Source organism: Zootoca vivipara, chromosome 13 (assembly GCF_963506605.1).
Source record: "Zootoca vivipara chromosome 13, rZooViv1.1, whole genome shotgun sequence".
NCBI classification, from domain to species: Eukaryota; Metazoa; Chordata; class Lepidosauria; order Squamata; family Lacertidae; genus Zootoca; species Zootoca vivipara.
In genome coordinates, this window is record NC_083288.1 from 5,601,387 (window position 1) to 5,620,810 (window position 19,424).

Below are 19,424 nucleotides of genomic sequence, written 5' to 3' on the forward strand. Positions count from 1 at the left end.
GCACAATGGCAAATGCCGTCCCCAGTCCTATACTAATTCATGTGCGCCTCACTTGCTGGGTCATTTGGAGCTACCTGGCCTCGCAAAGCACTTCTGTGCAATCTGTTTGTCCGCTTATGTGCGGTTCAGAAGATGTGCCTTCTGCTCCCATCCCTACTGGAAATATCAGAGACCACATGAAAAAAGAGACAGATGCTGGAATACCCACAGGTACTGGAATGTCCAGCCAGGGTGAAGAACATACCTGCCATGTTGCTGTCTGAGAAATAAGGGACCGGGCCGGAAATAGCAGACCGGAAGTAGCGCTGCCGCCATTTTGGAACTGGGCGGAGCATGCTCAGAAGTGACTTTTGATGCTGCGTTTTTTTTCAGCTAGGAACAGCTGGAAAAATGGGGATTTCCTGGGGAAAACGGGAGACTTGACAGCTATGGTGAAGAGGTCAGTGTCTGTGAACAAGAGGGCTTTATTTTCCCTTACCAACTGAGATGTGAGAGGGATACCCTGCAACTCCCATTTCCCAGCCATCTACCCCAATTCAATATACCAGGGACCTTTTCTTCCTCAGATGGCAGTTCAGTCCTAGTCACTCCCCTCTCAGATGGGCTGGATTGTGCCTGCCAGAATGGGAGGGTGGTCAAAAAGTACCACTTCCCCAAGGGAGTGGAGAAGGCATCTCTGTTGGGTCTTTCAGAACTTTTTTCTGTTATGAATGCTTACAAACCTAAGATCTCCAGCATTTCAAAGGCAGAGAATGTAGCTTAATGTTTTCCAGAGGAGGATTTATTACTAAATAGGTAAATACTAAATAATTACTACTTTCTAACTAAATAAAGTAAAGTAATTTCAGATGCATTAACAGAGAGGTGTTCTTTCATAGTGCATAGCACTCAGTTAACAAAGTATGAAAGGGTTTTTTTCAGTACTGAGAAGCTCATACAGTGGTCACTCGACTTACAAAGTACTCGACTTACGAAATTTACGAAATTTTGAGTTACGAATGAAAAAAAATATGGCCGCACAGTTACGTTTTTTTCGACATCCGAAAGGAAAACCGTTGCGGTTTAGAGGGTTTTTTCTCGACTTACGAATTTTTCCGTTCCCAATGCATTCCTATAGGAAACCGCTTTTTTCGACTTACAAACTTTTCGACCTACGAATGTGCATTCAGAACGGATTAAATTCGTAAGTCGAGGGACCACTGTATTCTGTCTTTCCCATTCATATTCTATCCTTCACATAAGTATTCTACTACAGTATTGATCACTTTACATGAAGATGTAAAGTAATCAATAGCTTAGGGAAGTTTAGGAATTTTTTAAATTTTTGATGCTTTATTGTGTTTTGAATATTCTGTTGTGAGCCGCCCAGAGTGGCTGGGTATAAATAATAAATGATGATAAATAATAAATGATGCTACACAAGCTCAATAATTAATCCAATCTAAACTCATGAAACTCATGAAAATGGGCTCGAAGGGCCATCAAGATGGAGAATAATCGCAGGTGCAGCACTCTTGAGCTGAGCCTTTTTTGAATACTGGACGCTTTTACATTGGATGTGAAATTATCAGCATTAAAATAGTTTAATTGCCTACAAGAGCACATTCAAAGGGACCATAAACATATTCATATTTTCTTCCATTTTTTTTAACCATGAATTATTATTATATGATGTGTGTTTTACTATTAAATACCCTACACCGTCACTGTGTAGCATAACCAGATGTTTGACTTTTCAAATAAAAGTAACGAGACTAATATTACCCTGGTCACATCCCCCCTCCCCCGAGTTGCAAGATGCAGAGAGCAGGGCATGTTCTGTTACCTCATAAATGTTGAACTGCTCTATTAAGTCCAAGTCTGCTCCTTTCTTATTCAAATGTCTCTGGGAGATGCCTTCTATCCCCAGTTCTTCCAGACAGTCAACAACATCGTAGAAGGAATCCTGGTCCGGCAAGCCAGACAGTGTCTGAAAGTCAAAAGGCAAAGCATTTCAGGCTTCTTTCTCCAAAACAAATTACACATATGTCAACCGCGCTGATCAGAAAGAAAGATTCAATACTTGGCGACAGAAACATTAACAAATTGTCACAGACAACAAGGACATGATCCAGACAAAGGCACAGGTTCTTGAATACCACTGATTTCTGGCAGAGAACTTTAGAATATGCAATTCTCCAACTGAAAATCAAAAGGGCTTTAAACTGTTTAACTTTGACTGCATTATTCTTCAAATAACAATAATTTATCACTAGGCTTCAGTCCTACACATGACTAGGTAAGCGGTACTGATTTTCTTATGCGAGGGCATGGATGGGTTAGGCTCTAAGACTGCTATTCTAAGCACACGTTGTAAGAGTAAGTTTCACTTAAACTTGATGAAACTGCCTTTCTTGTATTTACCCTTAGGACTGGCCTGCAGAAGTCTCTGACTTCTGAAAGAGCTGAGAATGACAGGATATAAGGTACAGAGAAGGGTAGGGGGAGGCAAAGAGGTTATTTTATAAATATAAAAACCTTCTTCCTGATTACGATGCTGCTTCTATGGCTTTGGGGAAGATATTATTGGATTCACCGTTGAATGAGGTTTACCGAAAGGGGAGAGGGGCTGCCAGGCATCACCTGTATTCAAGTTCATAGGCAGATTTTGTGTGTGTTACATGACACTTTTAGAAAGTAGAATAACAAAGTCCCTTTATTTTCCCCACAAGGATGCTCGGTAGAAAGAGTCCCTATGACCTCTTAGTGGATCTCAGATGACACCATATATGGTGGTAGGGAGGAGGGCCAGAGAGTGTTGCCTCAAGTTACAAAAAGCAGGGAAAGTCCTGGGCTTCAGTAGTTAGCCTTGGGTTTCTGGTAGCAATTCCACAGAGGAAGTTTATTGTGGTGTGTGCGTTTCATCAAAACTGTACCTGGCACAGCTTGAGTCCAGTTGAACTAGGATGGGGAGAGAGCTGGGACTCGTGTGTCAACACTGGAGCCAGATGTGTTCAGAAGGAGAAAAGGTATTCCACCTGTTCCAGTCTCCCCGCATTCCTCCTTGCCTCTCTCCTCGTTCTATCCTCCATGGTTTGCCATCCTGGGCCCAAAGGCACTGAGGAGATCATGACACCAGCCTACATGAGGTACTCAGTATCAGGAAGGTATCATGACCCTTGGGGACGAGGCCACGGATTAAGAGTAGGAGAGGAAATTGTCTTCAAGAGCGGCCCCAAGTGTACATAGTACACCAGAAGTGCTTGGACAAAATGAACCTACTGTGGTCGAGAGCCAGTGTGGTGTAGTGGTTAAGAGTGGTAGACTTGTAATCTGGGGAACCGGGTTCACGTCTCCGCTCCTCCACATGCAGCTGCTGGGTGACCTTGGGCTAGTCACACTTCTCTGAAGTCTCTCAGCCCCACCCACCTCACAGGGTGTCTGTTGTGGGGGGGAGGAGGGGAAAGGAGATTGTTAGCCGCTTTGAGACTCCTTCGGGTAGTGATAAAGCGAGATATCAAATCGCCCTCTTCTGGGTCGCCCTCTTCTGACTTGGGTCGCCCTCTTCTGATATTGGGTCGCCCTCTTCTGACTTGGAAGATTGTTTCTCCTACCCCCTAGCAGAACCAGTTTTCCTAACTCAGTTGAAGTTGACTGCTAAAGAAGGCAGGGCTTCTCTCACAGAAAGCAAACTACTGGGATAGAGCTATAGCTCTCATTTAAAGCTCAATCTGAAGGTGACGGCCACTGAAAGAACATCTGGATTTATGGTGCGTCCAGCCTGAGGCCTGCAGGGAGCTGTCCAGGGTACTTACCGCTGTAACCTTGCTGCTGAGGCTATTGCTCGAAACAGAACAGAAGCAAACATTCAGCACAACACTTAGAGCTGGCCCAACTTGTCCTGGTTGGTAAAGGTAAAGGGACCCCTGACCATTAGGTCCAGTCATGACCGACTCTGGGGTTGCGGCGCTCATCTTGCATTATTGGCCGAGGGAGCTTCCAGGTCATGTGGTTAGCATGACAAAGTTGCTTCTGGCGAACCAGAGCAGCACACGGAAACGCCGTTTATCTTCCTGCCGGAGCGGTACCTATTTATCTACTTGCACTTTGACGTGCTTTCGAACTGCTAAGTTGGCAGGAGCTGGGACTGAGCAACGGGAGCTCACCCCGTCGCGGGGATTCAAACCGCTGACCTTCTGATCGGCAAGCCCTAGGCTCTGTGGTTTAACCCACAGAGCCACCCGCGTCCCACTCTTCGCATAATACCATGTGTCTAATCAACTCTCTCCTGATCATCCATGCTAAAAGGCAGCTCAAGTATATCTGAAGCTGTGTTAGGCACAGTACATGAAACTATCTCAAATGAAGTCACAGTACATGGTATGAGGTAACCAGCATTCTTCTATGATGTCACTGATACGGCTGTGAGAGGTGACCCCACCAAGAACTTAAAGGCACAAAGTACATGGCTCTCCTGGCACCATTACACCAAATAAACCCATAGCCTTGAACAGACAAGTTTCAGCAACGCTCACCTGCTATGCAATGCCCTGGGGTATCAGTACATTTTTCATCCTAAATGTATACTGTCTTTCCCAGGAAATAGTGGAAGGTCAGGTGTTCTTATTTGATATCATTCAACAATTAACAGCTGTTAGCTAAGTTTTTTTCTCACAAGCATATACATCATATTTACATTTGTGGCTTTTTTGCAGTGGAACAACTATTTATTATTGTTTTTAAGCCTTTTAAATTGTCTTTTAATTGGAATGTTAGGGACATTTTAAAAGCATGTTTTCAAACATCAGGGTCAGCTGCCATAGGAAGTTTTGCGCTATACGTCCAAATACATAAATCCAAATTTAAAACAAACCTTGTTCACTAAAGTCATTGCGTAAACTAGAAGTTCTGTGTCAACCCCATCCTTTTCTTCCAGGATCTCCATAACATTGGACCATAGCTTGAGACCTAAAAGGGGAACAAAAACCTATTAGGCAAGAAGATCAAAGCATATCACACAACTGGGGTCCCACGATGCAGAGGTAGATGCCAAATGAATGGTTCAGTGCAGATGTGAATAATACTGTAGTACAAATAAGGATTGAGCATTTGACACAGTTCAACGCTTTGCATTTGGTATGTGGAAACAAATCCTACAGAGCATGACTGATGTTAGTGGGTCAACATAGCAGGTGGAAAGGGATCCACCAGTGAAATCCCCCTGGCCTCTGCTTCTCCTTCTCCCCATTGCTCCTTGCATGCTCACTCACCTGCCTTCCCCTTGCGGTGCAAAGGAGACAAGTGAGAACTGACAAGGGTGAGGAGAGGAAGCAGGCAGTCTATCTCCCCCCTCCGTCAACTGCAGTGGTGATTGGACCCAATCCATACTGCCACAGAGAGGAAGAGGCAGGTAATGTTTCCGAGCACAGTTCAAAGTGTTGGTGCTGACCTTTAAAGCCCTAAATGGCCTCGGTCCAGTATACCTGAAGGAGCATCTCCACCCCCATCGTTCTACCCGGACACTGAGGTCCAGTACCGAGGGCCTTCTGACGGTTCCCTCGTTGCGAGAAGCCAAGTTGCAGGAAACCAGGCAGAGGGCCTTCTCGGTAGTGGCGCCTGTCCTGTGGAACGCCCTCCCATCAGATGTCAAAGAGAAAAACAGCTACCAGATTTTTAGAAGACATCTGAAGGCAGCCCTGTTTAGGGAGGCTTTTAATGTTTAATGGTTTTATTTAATTTTTCTGTTGTAAGCCGCCCAGAGTGGCTGGGGAAACCCAGCCAGATGGGCGGTGTATAAATAAATAAAATAAAATAAAATAAAATAAAATAATATAATATAATATAATATAATATAATAATAATAATGGGGGAGCAGAAGCCAAAGTAGCTGTGTGGCCATTTGCTTTTTCCTTAAGTGGGGAGCAGGGAGGGTGGTCTGGAGGAGAAGATCCCCCTGGGCGAATAGAGCCCACCAAGCATGTCCACTATTACCTAAAATCAGCCCTGTTACCAACTTAGGTGGGGAGCAGGGACTATATTATGCCTGTGTTCTGGTTTGCGAACATTTTTCGGAAGCTGAACATCCGAAACAGCTTCCGCTTGAGTGCAGGAAGCTCCTGCAGCCAATAGGAAGCCACGCCTTGGCTTTTGAACAGTTTTGAGAGTCAAATAGGGTCCTGGAACGGATTAAGGTTCTCAGGTACCAATGTACAGACAAAAACAATCTAGGGGACTGTGGCGAGGATTTTGTGGCGAGCTTACCCGGTAAAGGCCCCCAGACGTTTCACGGTCTATTGACCCAGTACCTCCCTCTCCTATATTCTTCCTTTGCTGCCACCAACCAGTAAGTCTGCGTACTGGTACACATATATTGGATTCCAGTCAGGTGAAAGGTAAACCAAACAATTAAGTTTATTTAGGTGATGATCTTACAAGCATATAAATTCTTCACGGTTTCTCAGGTACTTTTGCTTAAACTTAACCTTTAGTACTAGTTCCCCCCTTTTCCTCCCTGACTGAAGTTCCCTTCTTATTACTCTCTCAGATTCTGGACCACAGCTCACCTCACTAGCTTCTCTAACCCTCTCTCTATCTCAAATCCTCTCCACCTCACTCATCAACTACCCCCCCCCCTTTTGACTGCCTGCTTCTCCCTATATACCCCTGCTTCTGCCTGGAGAGCTCCTATTGGCTATTCACCTCCCATACAACTTAACTCTTGCTGGTCCCCTAGAGGTGAAACACCACAGGGACTTAGACCACAAGCTTAACAAGAGTCAACACTGTGATGCAATAGCAAAAAAAGCTTCTGAGTAGGCATGGTTAGGTTTGCAGGCATAGATGGCTTTGTGATGAACTTCCTTTGTCTTTAAGGTGTCACAATGTTCTTTGTAGTTTTTGCAAACAGGGATATCCCTCTCAAAACACATTAACTTTGAAAGGAAACATGCAAGGAAAGTAAATAAGGGTTAGTAAATAAGTTAATTGCTGGGATATAAAAAGCTGTTGTGTGCTACATAAAAAAGTTCCATAATGCACATATTTCCACAGTGGCAGAAGATGAAACGGATCTAAACCAAAAATGCAATGCTATTCTAAGCTGCATCAACAGAAGTCTAGTGTCCAGATCAAGGGAAGTAATAGTACCACTCCGTTCTGCCTTCATCAGACCACACCTGGAGTCCTGTGTCCAGTTCTGGGCACCAGAGTTTACAAAGGATATTGACAAGCTGGAACGTATGCAGAGGAGGGCAACCAAGATGATCAAGGGTCTGGAAACCAGGCCTTATGAGGAACAATTAAGAGACGGAGAGGAGGTATTACAGCCATCTTCAAATATCCAAAGGGCTGTCACATGGAGGATGCAACAAGCTTGTTTTCTTCTGCTCTGGAGGGTAGGACTCAAACCAATGTCTTCAAGTTACAAGAAAGGAGATTCCGACTAAACATCAGGAAGAACCTTCTGACAGTAAGAGCCATTTGACAGCGGAACGGTCTCCCCCAGGAGATGGTAGACTCTTATTCAGGCATCCCCAAACTTCGGCCCTCCAGATGTTTTGGACTACAATTCCCATCTTCCCCGACCACTGGTCCTGTTAGCTAGGCATCATGGGAGTTGTAGGCCAAAACATCTGGAGGGCCGCAGTTTGGGGGTGCCTGCTCTTATTCCTTGGAGGTTTGTAAGCACAGGTTTCATGGGCCATCTATCATATAAGATCCAGGGGGTTGGATTAGATGACTTAGAATGTTTCTATCATTCTAAAGCAGCATGACATCGCAGTAGCAAGTACCATTCCCTATGACATCACGTAGAGCATTTCTCTGCATCCACTGCAGCAAGTCAATGATGGTAGGTGGGAAAACACACAACTGGATGGCAAAGCATTGCGTTTCCAGGCACCATAAACTGAATGGGAGAAGTCACAGGGGGATGCTGGTTCCAGCAGTGCCATGTGGCAGCTTTGATATGTAAACCTGCTCTCATTCATCAGATTGTGAAGAGGTTTCTTTGCCATCACTTTTTTTTTGCATACCCATTTGGTTTTGTGCAAATGTTACTGTCCTTTAATATTTAATACGAGAAATACGGGGCAATCAAACACCCTTCTATTATTTTCAGCTCAACTTTCTATATATTCTGTGTGCTGGGTGTACATGTTGAGTAAGTTCACAGAAGATATACGATAGGTGGATAGGATACCCTCACTGCAGAAGTGCCTGCCTGTGGTTTCTAATGAAGAGAGAGAAACTGGAAACAAGGATAGATTTATGATTCTAACCTATACTTATGCCATTTGGGGGTAACCGTAAGCCAGTAACATGACAAATTAATTACTTTAATCCATGCCGTATGACAGAAATATGCTTTAGTTAACAGACAGACTACTTGTCTTCTCAGAATGTGCTTCCTCCCATCTAGAAGCATTCTAGAATATTCTGCCTGTGGCCTACAAAAGCACACTTCCATATGTGTCTTTGCACGGCAATCATAAAGGAGTGCCATATCATATTTTTCTGTGTATTTGCCAGGGGTACATACAGAAGCAAGCCAAAATACAATGCAAAGGAGCCTGCATAAAAATGACATTTGAATAAAATCTATTTATTTCTATGAAGAAATATGATTCAAGTATGTAAATCCACCCACCCATACATATAAAAGTATTAAATTCTTTTTGCTCTTAATTGTAGATCTTGCACCACTGGTGCAAAGGATACTGATCCTGAACCACTGCTGGTGGGAGCAATTATTATAACTTAATGTCAGAAAACAAAGAATTCTTGTGTTGGACTGGCTTTTCTGTATGACAGGGGTCTGCTTATAACATGTTATTTTGTACATCTTTATGTTTTTAACTTCCTATAGTTTATATTTGGCTCATGTGGAAATGCATAGTGACATACCGAGAGTTTACCTGCATCTCAGAGTCCCTTATCACCTGTCCTGGCTCATCCAAAGGAAGCAGCAAATGAAGAGCGCGAGATGCCCCCAAATTCTGCTACCCCTTAAAATGGGAGCAAACTTACACACACAACTGCATTGGGCTAGAAATATACCAGAATCGGTTCCATCTCTGACCCAGTTCCAAAAGCTTATGAGATACACAAACACCTACCTAAACCCTTCCACTTCATGTATGCTGCTGCAGTACAATGCTGCCATCAATATCACATTTCTTAGATTCAGAGGTTTTCTGCACAGAGGAAGTAAGGTAAAGGTAAAGGGGCCCCTGACCATCAGGTCCAGTCGTGTCCGACTCTGGGGTTGCGGTGCTCATCTCGCTCTATAGGCCGAGGGAGCCAGCATTTGTCCGCAGACAGCTTCTGGGTCATGTGGCCAGCATGACAAAGCTGCTTCTGGCAAACCAGAGCAGCGTACGGAAACGTCGTTTACCTTCCCGCCGGAGCGATCCCTATTTATCTACTTGCACTTTGATGTGCTTTCGAACTGCTAGGTGGGCAGGAGCTGGGACTGAGCAACGGGAGCTCCCCCCGTTGCAGGGATTCGAACCACCGACCTTCTGATCAGCAAGCCCTAGACTCTGTGGTTTAATCCACAGCGCCACCTGGGTCCCGCACGGAGGAAGTACAATGCTATAATTACCGTATCAAAGAAAAGAAAAGCAGTACATTTGGCTACCAGCTGGGCCGCAGGAGTTGGCCGAATGAGGTATACAAGGCGCCATCCAAACGTCTTAGGACTCCACTCCAAAAAGCTTACCCCTCAACAGCCAGCAAAGTCAAGTGAACACCCAGACCATACATACAGACATAACTCTCCCCACCCCAACATAGATCCCACTCCATTTGAATTGGAGGCAGGGCTGGGCAGGGCCAGCAGTACCATCGGGTGGTAGCATGAGCTGCATAAAATGGGTTGGTGAGCAACATTGCGTGGCCTTGATTGTGAATTAGAGACATTTCAGTGCGGGTTTGATTTCTGTGGGGGTGGGGTTTAAATATGCCAGGCTTAGGGGTTCATACATAAAATAATCACTGTCATGTGTGAATGTGAAGCTGGGTTTAACACTCACAACAAGACTTTGATCAAACACAGCAGTGGACTAAGTTCATAAATTCAGCTATGAGTCATCAAACACTGATTATCATAGAATGAATCAACTCATGCGCATAAATATGTGGACTGACACTCCTACACCAGCTATATAAAAAGGCCACCTGGAACGGGGTTACCTTTCAAGATCAACCCCCTTCAAAAGCTGTTGGGCTTTATCCATTCTCATCTTGATCTTGGTGCTTTGTATCTTTTCTGCAATGATTAATCTTGCAAGCTAACCAGAGATAAAATAAAATAAAATAAAATAAAATAAAATAAAAGGGAAAGCTGGAAAACCTACTTTTTCTTCTCAGTTTCTAAATCTTTGGAGGAATAGCCTACATTTTAAAGTACCCTACGGCCTCGTCACTGCACGACCTTCTTGATTGTGAGTCTTTTCTAACATTTCAGTAAATCAGAATGGAAGTCTTTACAACGCTGAAATGAAATGGGCAGTGATGAAGTAAGGAATAAGAAATGTACTGCTTCCCCCTACTGGGTGGATTGCTTTCCGCTGTTACAGACCTCATTCCACTTTTTATCAGCTTTAATTGTTTCAGCATACAGTGGTGCCTCGCTTAACGAATGCCCTGCTTAACGAAATTTCCGCTTAACGAAAGGATTTTTCAAGCGGAGGTTGCCTCGCTAGACGAATTCGTTTTATGAAAAATTCGTCTAGCGAATCGCGGTTTCCCATAGGAATGCATTGAAATTCAATTAATGCGTTCCTATGGGCAAAAATGTTTTTTTTAAAAAATTCAATGCATTCCTATGGGATTCGCTAGACGAATTTTTCGTTATAAAGGACCCGTGGAACAAATAAAATTCGTCTAGCGAGGCACCACTGTATTTGTATTCTTAGCCTCATCAGGCCAGTATATGGTATACCACCATATGGTTTAGAAAATGAATCTCCCTAACATATACAGTATTGCTATTTCTATTTTTTTGTTATTTCTTCATAGCCTATTATTTAAAAGACACACACCATGGCCACACAGTTTCATGAAAAAAAATCATCCGGGGTGGGTGGGGTGGGGTTAGTTTTTCAGTGACTTTTAATAATTTTCAGGGTGGTGGTCTTTCCTCTGAATACGAGTATGAACGGTCGCCTCCTGCAAACCAAACAAAAGCCATCTTTGCCCCCCATGAATGCCACTGCTCGATGCTGCGTCATTCCTGTCCCCGAAATGTGGCTAGGATAAAAGAACAGCTGAGCCGTATGCAGCAGTAGGGATTTTTATTTTGGTGTAAATGGAAATAAAAAGAAACAAGGAAGGATAAAGCCCCTCACCACTTTCTATTGAAAGGTAAGACCCCAACCTCCCACCAAAATTTCTTTGAGCTTGCTGAAGAATTTATGCTTTTGAATTATGGTGCTGGAGGAGACTCTTGAGAGTCCCATGGACTGCTAGAAGATCAAACCTATCCATTCTGAACGAAATCAGCCCCGAGTGCTCACTGGAAGGACAGATCTTGAAGCTGAGGCTCCAATACTTTGGCCACCTCATGAGAAGAGAAGACTCCCTGGAAAAGATCCTGATGCTGGGAAAGATTTAGGGCACTAGGAGAAGGGGGTGACAGAGGACGAGATGGTTGGACAGTGTTCTCGAAGCTACGAACATGAGTTTGACCAAACTGTGGGAGGCAGTGGAAGACAGGAGTGCCTGATGTGCTCTGGTCCATGGGGTCACGAAGAGTCGGACACAACTAAACAACAACTGTGACTTAACACCACTGCTCTCCTAAAGCTAAAGTGCAGAATTTGCTTCTGAAACATCCTGAACCTGAAGGAGTTGTACACAACAACAATGTGGCATTCAGCAAAAATCCCCAAACTGCCCAGTGAGTTCAGTTGTTATGAGGTTATCAGAGGCTGAGAGAAAAACTGACATGGCAGGAGGAAGGGGGGGGGAGCCCTTGCATGTAATGGAGGAAAACACTGAAACTGAAGGGTACAATGAAAGAAAGGCAAATGAAAGAAAGTGCTCTGAGTGCCTGCCCTAGAGACTAACATCTAGAAGCCCTACGCCATTTCGGAGAGCTGTGGTGTAAGGATAAAATGGTATAGATCAGGCATCCCCAAACTGCGGCCCTCCAGATGTTTTGGCCTACAACTCCCATGATCCCTAGCTAACAGGACCAGTGGTCGGGGAAGATGGGAATTGTAGTCCAAAACATCTGGAGGGCCGAAGTTTGGGGATGCCTGGTATAGATCTACCAAGATATGCTGCAATGTCAGAAAGATGCAAGCAGTTCAAGCCAATTCCAATCATGCCACAGGAAGCAGGATTGCCCTACAGATGGGGCTTCCCCTTCCGTATCACTGTCAAACCACTGTAATGGGAAAAATTTGGAGGTAAGTACAACGATCCAAGCTATGGAACTACTGAAGCAAGTGCAACTCCAAGCCAGCAACCAAAGAAGCAGTGGGTTAGGCCATCGGCAACCTGAAGGGGGAGCCACAATGAAAAAAAAATGAAAGAAAGGCAGAGAAGGCTTTTTACGTTGGAAAATGTCCAGGTAAAGGGACCCCTGGCAGTTAAGTCCAGTCGCAAACAACTCTGGGGTTGCGGCGCTCATCTCACTTTACTGGCCGAGGGAGCTGGCGTTTGTCCGCAGACAGTTTTTCTGGGCCATGTGGCCAGCATGACTAAGCTGCTTCTGGCGAACCAGAGCAGCGCACGGAAACGCCGTTTACCTTCCTGCCGGAGCGGTCCCTATTTATCTACTTGCACTTTGACGTGCTTTCGAACTGCTAGGTGGGCAGGAGCTGGGACCGAACAACGGGAGCTCACTACGTTGCAAGAATTTGAACTGCCAACCTTCCAATCGGCAAGCCCTAGGTTCAGTGGTTTACACCACAGTGCCACCTGCGCCCTGCCGGTTGCTAGCACCCCCTGAAACAAATACCTCGTGGTGTTTGCTTTTCTTTTTTTTTTTTAAAAAAATATTTTTATTAATTTTCCAATTAAAACCAATTATATCACATTCAATATTTCAAATTATACACATATATATATCAATCAAACCGAATGTTATGCCAAATCATCTAAAGAATTTTTTATTTGGGTTCCCATGCTTCAAGAAATTGGGAATTCCTCGCAAGTGTCCACTGCCGTCTTTTTTCTAAAGTTCAAATCGTCCTCCAAGTTCATAATAATCCAGATCTTCCCCTTACAGTCACATAGATGTTTTCCACTTTCATCCGATTGTTTCCCAGCTGCTGAGATAAATATCAAACAAAGTTTCACAGATGTTCTTTCTCCTGTGTGAGTTAATCAATCCAGCCTCCCCATAAATCTTCTTAATGGAGCTCCCTGTTGCGTCGAAGCAGCTCGAAGCAGCGCCATCTTAAAAAGCTCAAATCACTTTCGTTTTCTCTCATAGCCATGAAGATTTACGATCATTATAAAATTCACAGCTTTTCCAGGCAGGAGACCCAAACATCAAACCACAAACTCTTGGTAAATTAATGGATCTCCTTGCCCTATAGCTGAACTTAGCTTCAGGTCGCTGCTCCAATTTAAAGTGCGTCACAGCTCATAAATCCTCCGAACGCGTCCAGAACTCCTTCCGTCCGACTAGGGGGGGGGGGCTTTTCTCATCGGCAACTCCACATCTTTAAAAAATATGCTCAGTAACAACAGTTATAAAGTTCAACTCACACAGTCTTTTGCTTCTCTTTCACTCCAAACAAGCCAGGACATCGCGTCCGGGAAGGTACGAGGCAACAATATGAAGGAAAAAAATAAAAACTCACTTCCCTTATCACTCCGTCCCCATCAATCCTTCTTCCAGATGCAGTACAGTCTTTGACTCCTCTCCCTCAGCAGCATAAATTTCTCAGCAGTAAACAGCGCTTCTTCCCCTCCTTCTGAAGTATGTCCATAGATTTAAGCCTAATTATCTTCTTTAACCATGGAAATCCCCGCCATGCAGATTAGCGTCCGGGAGTCCTGGCCCTCGTAAGTGCTCAGCCCAAGCTCCCCCCACTCCAAAAACAGTCGGAGTGGGTCTGGGGGCATCGCGGGCCAGCGGCCCCTCTCCGTAACCCCCGGAGAGGGTAGGGGGTTGCCATTTACTCCCCTAGCAACCGCCAAATTCCTTACGAAGGTCAGAGAGATGGAAAAACAGGTCCGCCATTCCTGCAGGCGGAAACCGGAACCTCCTGGTGTTTGCTTTTCTTGCGTTTCTCCCTTCCCACTAGTCTCTCCCCTCCACATTCAAAAGCTAGATTGTAAGATCCTCTGATTTATTCTATTTATATGTTGGAAATTTGTATCTCTGTTTTTTACGGCTGATTTATTTTTGTGGTGTGGGCTTATAGCCGAATAAAGATTTAGAGCCAGAGCCAGTATGGTGTAGTGGTTAAGAGCGGTAGACTCATAATCTGGTGAACCGGGTTCGCGTCTCCGCTCCTCCACATGCAGCTGCTGGGTGACCTTGGGCTAGTCACACTTCTCTGAAGTCTCTCAGCCCCACCCACCTCACAGGGTGTCTGTTGTGGGGGAGGAGGGGAAAGGAGATTGTTAGCCGCTTTGAGACTCCTTCGGGTAGTGATGAAGCGGGATATCAAATCCAAACTACTCCTCCTCCTCCTCTTCTTCTTCTTCTTCTTCTTCTTCTTCTTCTTCTTCTTCTTCTTCTTCTTCTCTATCTATCTTATCTGTAAGATCCTCAGTATGCGAATGTTCTTCATGTGCTGCTGGCATAATGTAAATGGTACAATACAACAACTACTAAATGACATGTTTTGAAGTTGTGTGGTCAGACCACACATAGAGTACTGTGTCCAGGTCTGGGTACCAAAATTTAAGAAGGATATTGTCAAGCTGGAACATGTGCAGAGGAGGGCAACCAAGTTGAGCCTGGGCCTGGAAACCAAGTCTTATAAGGAACAGTTAAGGGAGTTGCGTATGTTCACATGGAGGATGGAGCAAGGTTGCTTTCTCCCACTCTGGAAGGTAGGACCCATACCAGTGGATTCAAGTTACAAGAACGGAGAATCCGACTAAACATAGGAAGAACTTTCTGAAAGTTAGAGCTGTTTGACAGTGGAAGGGACTCCCTCTGAAGGTGGTGGAGACTCTTTCCTTGGGTGGTTTTAAGCAGAGGGTTGACTGCCATCTGTCATATTTGATCCGGTTGTAATTCCTGCATTGCAGAGGACTGGACTGGATGACCCTTGGGGTACCTTCCCACTCTACAATTCTATAGCTCATTAGCATGAAAAATATTTTAGTGCTCAGAAGCTATAATATACTGTAATTACAATAGGTAATTGGGGGAGAAGCGATTGTTCTTATTTGGAAAGGCAGACAGTAGAAGATTTAAGTTTATAATACTGAGGTGTTTGTCCTGCAAGAAGAGCATTCTGTATTGTGGAAAAAATGCAGAAGAGAGGCAATAATGTACATGTTATAGGCTGAACTCTTGCTTGCCTCTTAACACATTCCTCCAAAACTGCAGGGAACATTTGTAAGCCGGATGTTCCTACAGAGTTTTCAATTCCATTTGGATGTTCTGCAGTGTGGAAGCAACACACAGCTGTACAGTACTAGGAAAACTGGGGCTGAATTATTAGGAGCGGCCCCGCTTTTGCCAATCATCTGCACTGCACATGTTAAAAGATTATAACTCACCGACCAAAATGTCCATTAAAGCACCAGGTGTCTACAAAAGCACTTAACCGGTTCTGAGACTGATAAAAGGATTCCCAAATAAGATAGCTAAAGCCATATTCCCAGTAGGCTTTAAGAGCCCCTTTGAATGAATGGAAGCTTTTCTGCAACTCCCATTCATTTCAATGGGGCTCACGCTAGAAAGATTAAACTATACAGTGGTACCTCGACTTAAGAAGATGATCCGTTCCGTGGTCGTCTTCATAAGTCGAGATTTTCGGTTGTCGAAGCGCCGCTACGGCGCATGCGCAAAGCGCAATTTCATGCTACGGCGCATGCGCCGACCACGTGCGCCGCTCTGCGCAGGTGCAGAACACGTGCACCAGGCACACGTGCCGGGAGGACTTCCGGAGGCTTCGACTTTGGAAGTCGAAACCTTCAGAAGTCAAAGCCTTCGGATGTGGCGGTATGACTGTACATACATGGGTGTTAAATAGAAAATGTGAACACCTCATTAAATCAGTTATACTTCCTTTGGTCACTCCACTGTGCTAATTCTAGAGCTAATAGATGTCAGTGAACATCTAGAACTTTCTGAACCCCTCCTTGGGCTGTGCATAACCATGGTGACCAATGGGGGAATGGGGAATTGGGTTCAATTCTGGAGAGGAAGCCTGAGAAATGGCTGCCATATCCAAGGAAGGCAGTGATGAAATACAACAATCATACAGGTCTCTTTCTAGTGATGTAAAAACTGGGGTTTGGCTCTTGCTGCCCAACTCCCCATGGGACTCTGAGTCCCCTACGTTCATGATTGGTCAGAGAAGAATGGATGGAGGCAGGATCCAGTGGAAAGCAAGGCAGATTTTTTTCTGTTGCAACTGAGTTCCTTCCCCTCCTGAACTATATGAGAACTATAGTGTGCACGAACCTTTAAAGAATTTTGACGGTGCCCAACCCCCTTAGCCAAAGACCACCCTAAAATCATCATACATACATCATAGGAGGCGGTCTACAGCAGAAATCCTGTCTGCCAGGAATACCTGTTAATGGTCACTGATTGCATTACTTGGGCAGCCTGGCTACTTTGGTTCCTGAATCCAGGTCACAGGCTCACCCTATTCCTACACAAATACGCCCTTAAGACAGGATTTGTAAGCAAAAATACAATGGGAAGGCTTTCCCCATTTGCATCCCTTACTGCAGAGGAATATTTGAGGTCATTGGGAGAATCAAAATGGCTTCAGGATTGCTCTTCTGTACTATTTCAGACACATTTAGATATTTAGATACGTGTGAATTTATGAACATTTATTCTATATTTGAGAGCTTAGAATCCTTGTAAAACTAGGTCCTGTAAGTGGAGTAAGTGCACATCAAATCCTTTCATGAAGATCAATAAGAAGGCAAGCCTTGTGTCAGCAGCCATATTTCCACCTCCAAACGCCTCCAAAGGCTAAACACTGGCATGAGACCAGTAGTCAACAAGTACCGTAAGAGGAAATTGAAAAGAACTTTGAAGAGAGAATTCAGGAGGGCATGAAAGCATTAAGATGAAAATGCATGTGCATAAAATTCACAGTGGGCATGGCTGGCTGACTCTGACCGGTGGATGCCTGGCCTACCCTCATGAAGGAGCTTGCTGCCCAGACGGCCTAGTTCCCTGTCAGGTGCATCTCTGCTGAGGCAGCACACCACGACTGCCTCAAGATCAACTGCAAAGGCCTTGGTGACAGGTTTTATAGCCCTCTGGCCAGCAGCTATCACTGCATGGGGGGCTCCATCCAATAGCTGCCAAGTCTCCCGTATTCCCCGGGAAATCCCCGTTTTTCCAGCTGTTCCTAGCTGAAAAAATGGATTTTTTTTGTCTTTCCCCGGTTTATTCTGGCGCGACGGCCATTTTGGAACTGGGCAGAGCATGCTCAGAAGCGACTTTTGATGCTGCTCTGCCCAGTTCCAAAATGGCTGCAGTGCAACTTCTGGCACGGCGGCCATTTTGGAACTGGGCAAAGCAGCATCAAAAGTCACTCCTGAGCATGCTCCGCCCAGTTCCAAAATGGCGGCAGCGCTACTTCCGGCCTGCTACTTCTGCCCGGTCCCTTATTTCTCCGACAGCAACTTGGCAGGTATGCTCCATCCTCTCCACACCCCTGAAACGATGTACATCACACTACAGTAACTACTCCTCTGTTCGAGGATTGCCTGAAATCTCACCTACAAAATCAGGAAAACGCCAAAATGGAGAAAAATGAGAATACCCTACTAATCAGAATTTAAGGAAAGGAGAACATGTCCTCCGTAGATTTAAGTTTTGTTGTCACACTCTGCATCTATAACAATGGGGCTTTTACCTACTAAACGCAGGAGGAGTGCGGAACCCATCATCGTTCAACTCGGACACTGAGGTCCAGCTCCGAGGGCCTTCTGGCGGTTCCCTCCCTGCGAGAAGCGAAGTTACAGGGAACGAAGCAGTGGGCCTTCTCGGTAGTGGCACCTGCCCTGTGGAACACCCTCCCACCAGATGTCAAGGAAACAAACAACTTTATCTGACTTTTAAAAGATATCTGAAGGCAGCCCTGTTTAGGGAAGTTTTTAATGACTGATGTTTTAATGAATTTTTAATCTTTTGTTGGAAGCCGCCCAGAGTGGCTGGGGAAACCCAGTCAGATGGGCGGGGTATAAATAATAATAATAATAATAATAATAATAACAACAACAACAATAATAACAATAATAATCCTTTCCCAGACACTATTAGCCATGCATTTTGTAGGCAAATTTCCAATTCATATACATGCACACATGTCTGTGGCATCAGTGGCATAACATGGGTTGACAACACCCGGGGCAGGGCAAGTATTGCACCCCCCAACCCATGGTTCCTGTCAGGGCTGGGTGGCAGAGAGGCTGGTGGGTAAGGGTCTTCCCAGCAGGGAGAGGGAAGCTTGGGAGATGACAGCGGCAGCAGCCGTTTATTTTATTATTATTTTTAATTTAATGAAATTTTTACATTGCTTGATTGTTTTAAAAAAACCTAAAAGTGGTTTCTTTTTCCTTTGAAATTTTGCAGCTCCCCCAAATTTTGCACCCTAGTTAGCAGCCCCTCTGCCCCCCCCCAAGCTATGCCATGGTGTGGCCTACAAGCGTTTTGCTTTCTACTTGAAATCTGCTCCTGAGAAAAAAGTATAATGTATGAAAGAGAGTATGATTTGCTTTGGTAGGGTTGTTTTGTGGTAGCAAAACAACAAACCATTCCATTATTTCCTTTGAAGCGCAACTACAGGCAGGTACTCTATCTCACCTCTCTTGTCATCTACGATGGACACTGCTTGGATCAGAAGCGGTGCATTGGATTCCGTGTATTCCACAAAAACAAGGAGCAACTTCAGTGCTGTCTTTACAACCAGACGAAACTGCAAGAGGAAGGAGAGGAGAGCTTGTCACTCATCAGGCTGACATTGGCCGACATGCTGCTTTCTTAACGCAATACAAGCTGACCCTCTGTTAGAGTCAGTGAACAGAACTGCCGTCCTTTCAATCTTTGGTCAACCTGACACAAGCTAAAAATGAGAGGCCAGGATTTTAAAACAAGGACCACTATAGCAGGAAGGAAATCTGTGACCATTATAAGTCGACTTATTGGAGTCAGATCATTGATTAGCCCAACCCAGTCCACAGGCCTCTCCAACCCTGCTACATGAGAGGTAACAGGGATTGAATTCAAAGCACAATACACTCGAAGCATGTGCTCTGCCATGAAATTA

At 44.8% G+C, this 19,424-nt stretch overlaps 1 protein-coding gene across 13 annotated transcripts in view; it reads right to left on the reverse strand.

Moving 5' to 3' along the window:
- FHOD3 (formin homology 2 domain containing 3) overlaps nt 1-19,424 on the reverse strand; it is a 310,284-nt gene that overhangs the window by 89,974 nt on the left and 200,886 nt on the right. For all 13 annotated transcript variants that reach the window (XM_060282210.1, XM_060282206.1, XM_060282209.1 and 10 more), the window contains exons 7-9: nt 18,962-19,073; nt 4,853-4,947; nt 1,826-1,969 (exon numbers count right to left, since the gene is read on the reverse strand). In XM_060282210.1, the coding sequence (XP_060138193.1) occupies nt 1,826-1,969; nt 4,853-4,947; nt 18,962-19,073 (351 nt within the window). The remainder of the gene's footprint in view (nt 1-1,825; nt 1,970-4,852; nt 4,948-18,961; nt 19,074-19,424) is intronic.